The sequence below is a fragment of the Belonocnema kinseyi genome, chromosome 2 (assembly GCF_010883055.1).
Source record: "Belonocnema kinseyi isolate 2016_QV_RU_SX_M_011 chromosome 2, B_treatae_v1, whole genome shotgun sequence".
In the NCBI taxonomy this organism is placed as follows: domain Eukaryota; kingdom Metazoa; phylum Arthropoda; class Insecta; order Hymenoptera; family Cynipidae; genus Belonocnema; species Belonocnema kinseyi.
The window spans coordinates 40,720,957-40,724,451 of NC_046658.1; the positions used below are offsets into that span (position 1 = coordinate 40,720,957).

Genomic DNA, 3,495 nt, shown 5'->3' on the forward strand with positions numbered 1-3,495 from the left:
ATTATAAACTGATGTATCCATTTTTACCTAACTTTTATGGTAAAAGAGATAGTTGTTGTAAATAATAATAATAATAATCACGGTAAGTCATTATTGCATTTTTTAACGTCCCAGTGGGGTGCTTCTGGAATGTTCCAAAGGGCCAGAAATGGTAATGTTCTGAGGACGTGGCTGGAACGTTCCCAAATTGCCTACGGACGTTCCACGCACGTGCCTGGAACGTTCGGTGCTATTAGAGTATACGTTAAAATAGTGAATTAGAATCTCATAAAGTTTTAATACATATACACTTAATGTCAAATCATTTATATGTATGTGTGTTATCATGCAGGAGACTTGAAATATATTTTAAATTATCCTAAGTGAAGATATACATACATAATGACAATGAATATAATTTTATTACTCTTATCTTCAAAACAGTGCTAAAAGGCTTTTGAATGTTTATCATTGAAGCGAAGAAAGACATTCTTTTAACGAGAGATTTCTTTGAAAAATGGAACATATATAGCCATAGCCTACATTAGGGTAGTACAAGAAAGGATTTTTTTCTTAAGGGAATGTGATACAACCAAATAACTATATTACCGACCTCACTTTATCACACTAAAAAAAAAATCTGTTTGAATCAACCACAATTCTGGTTAATTCAACTAGAATAGAGTGTTAAATATGCCCTTACTATAAATTCGGGTTAAAAGTATCAGAAGTTTCTGGTTGAGAATTTTCTGGTTAATGTTACTAGAAATTCGGGAAATGTAACCAGAATTTCTGGTAAGGTTAACCAGAAATATTTACTAGACAGTTTTCTAGTAGCTTAAGAATAACACGTTCTGGTCAATATAACCAGATTTGCTGGCCAACTTATTCAGATATTCTGGTAGATGTCGATTTTTGACTATTGAATTTTGATACTCTTCCACCTTCACGGAGTTTTCCTAACCTCCTCTGAAATTAAAAGGACTACATGTTACATTTTCCCAAAGAAAATAATTCAAGAAAAGTTTCCAACAACAAAGTGCAACAACCATGTTCCGTTTCGCTATAAGGTCGCCTCCCTATAATCTATAGGTGAATATATGTAAGAATAAATGGCTATAGTTCCAACACTTGATTTTGGAAGTAAATGGATAGAGTCTCTATCCGTTGGAATCATTTTCTATCTTTTAGATTGAAATGTAAAGAACCGATGTATCCATCCTTCCTTCGAATATTTTCAATCTTTCTTCCCATCTGCAATCACCTTTATTCTTTTGAATCAAAATCTTCCTATCCGTGCCTCTCCGACGCTCATCCACATGTATCCTTTTCTTTCCATTCCTAATCCCTATTTTAGTGTTTCTTTCCAAATGAACCATTCACTTATCCACGCCTATCTTTTTATATCCATTAGGCAATCCAAAATATTGTCTTTCTTTTTCAATCCCTAGCTTCTTATCTCATTCAATCTTTGTCTAAAATTTAACATAGCCTTATCTTCCTGAATCTCAGTCGTTCTATCTAAATTAATCCACAACTTATCCACCTCTATTCTTTTCAATCTGTTAGGCAAACTAAGATTTCATCTAACTTTTTTAAATCCTATTTTCCTATCCAAGTGAATCAATTTCTATCGTTTCTGAAATATAAGAGAGCCCTATCTTAGTGAAGCCCAGTCTTTCTATCTAAATGAATCCTCCAATTATCCACATCTATCCTTTTCTATCCATTGGACAAGAACAAATTTCTTCTATCTTTTTTAATCCGTATTTTCCTATCCAAGTGAATACATTTCTATCTTTTTAGTAATATAAGATAGCCCTATCTTCGTGAATCTCAGTCCTTCTATCAAAATAAATCCACAGCTTATCTACCTTTATCCTTTTCTATCCGTTGGATAATACCAAATTTCGTCTTTCTTTTTAATATATATTTTCCTATCCAAGTGAATCCATTTTATCTTCTTTTTTAAATATAAGATAGCCCTATCTTCTTGAAACCCAGTCTTTGTATCCAAGTGAATCCATTTCAATCTTCTTTTAAATATGAGATAGCCCTATCTGCATAAATCCTAGTCGTTCTACCCAAAAAAATCCTCCGCTTATCTACTTCTATCTTCAGCAAGGCTCGCGCTAGTTGACGTACATCCCTGAATTAGTTCCGGCAGGTTCCCAGTAGGTGGCTGACTGTTAAAGTCAAACACAAGTGAAATCATTTGTACTCTTTATAACTGGAGGGTCAGTAGACAACTTTGCAGAGTTCGAACTTCGACTAGAAAGTCGTAAAGGCAGAGAATATTGTTGTTAATATAAAACCTTGCTAGTTTAATACTATTTTGTGGAAGTTTGGAATTCAAAATATATTATTATTTTCGAAACGCATAAGAATAAATTTTTGAATGGATTCAAATGGATAGAAATTGAAATGATATATCATTGATAGTGGGTAGTCTGGGTTAGATAAAGATAGGCATTTGTGTACAACAAAGATAGAAAAAGATAGCAATGTAACCACAAGGGATAGAGTCAGTGATAGAGAAAGATAGAAGTTGTGAATACCATGGATAGAAAAATATAAACAGTTGTGACTGTAAGGGATAGAGTCATGGATACAAAGAGATAGATTTAAGTAGACGCGACGGATAAGGCGTGGAAAGAAAAAGATAGATTTTGTGGGATGCAAAGTGTGCATTTGGGAAGGATTAAATATCTCTATCTTTTTCTATCCATATGTTTCTATCTCTTTGAATCTTTTTACTTCCAGCAGGCGAAGCAAAAGTAGCGTATTGTTGACGCGCTCTGTTTCTGAAACTATTCGTTAAGACTATTTTGATCGTGATTTTACATGATATACATGTAGATCACTTGGTCAATATCCAAATTCTCGAACATTCACTTTATTTATTTTCACAATCTTAATATTTTAGTGAATATTTTTCAAAGACACCCAAAAAAGCTATGCGTGGTTTGGAAATATTCCTGTAACACTGATGTTTAGATAGAAAACGTGCAATTTCTTCTTGTAACACAACTAAATTGATGGTTTACTATAGTTATTTATACTTGTATGACTGAAAATACAATTAACAAATCGCGATTATTTGAGAATTGGACGTTTACGCCAAAGCGTCAATTGACACATCAAGCAAAATTACATGAGATAAAAGATAGATTTCTGGAAATCGACAAAAGATCGTGACACTGTTACCAGAAATATCACCCAGAACAATTTTAACCAGAAAAAATCAACCAGAGTTAAAGTACGAAGTTTAATGATAAAGGATGTAAACAAAAATATTTCAACTAAATCGTATCCAGCACACAACAAAGGATTCGGATATCCCCGATAATAAAGCGTTGAATGGAGAAAAATTAACATTTTCAGATTTCAGAATAAAAGTGAAAACTATTTTAGTATTGATAAAAAGAGATATTTCGGGTTTCACTCGTGTAAAAAACTACTACGAATTGTTTGCCGACGTTTCGTGAACATTGCAGTTCACATCTTCAGGGCTGA

General features: G+C 33.0%; 1 protein-coding gene across 4 annotated transcripts in view; it reads right to left on the reverse strand.

Annotated features, from left to right (window-relative positions):
• Positions 1-31: 31 nt before the first annotated feature.
• Positions 32-3,495, reverse strand: part of LOC117167067 (Kv channel-interacting protein 2-like) — a 142,312-nt gene continuing 138,848 nt past the window's right edge. For all 4 annotated transcript variants that reach the window (XR_004466351.1, XM_033351666.1, XM_033351664.1 and 1 more), the window contains exon 6: positions 32-948. Coding sequence is in view for 2 of the 4 variants with exons in the window: in XM_033351666.1 (XP_033207557.1) it covers positions 939-948 (10 nt within the window). In the remaining 2 variants the exon portion in view is untranslated. The remainder of the gene's footprint in view (positions 949-3,495) is intronic.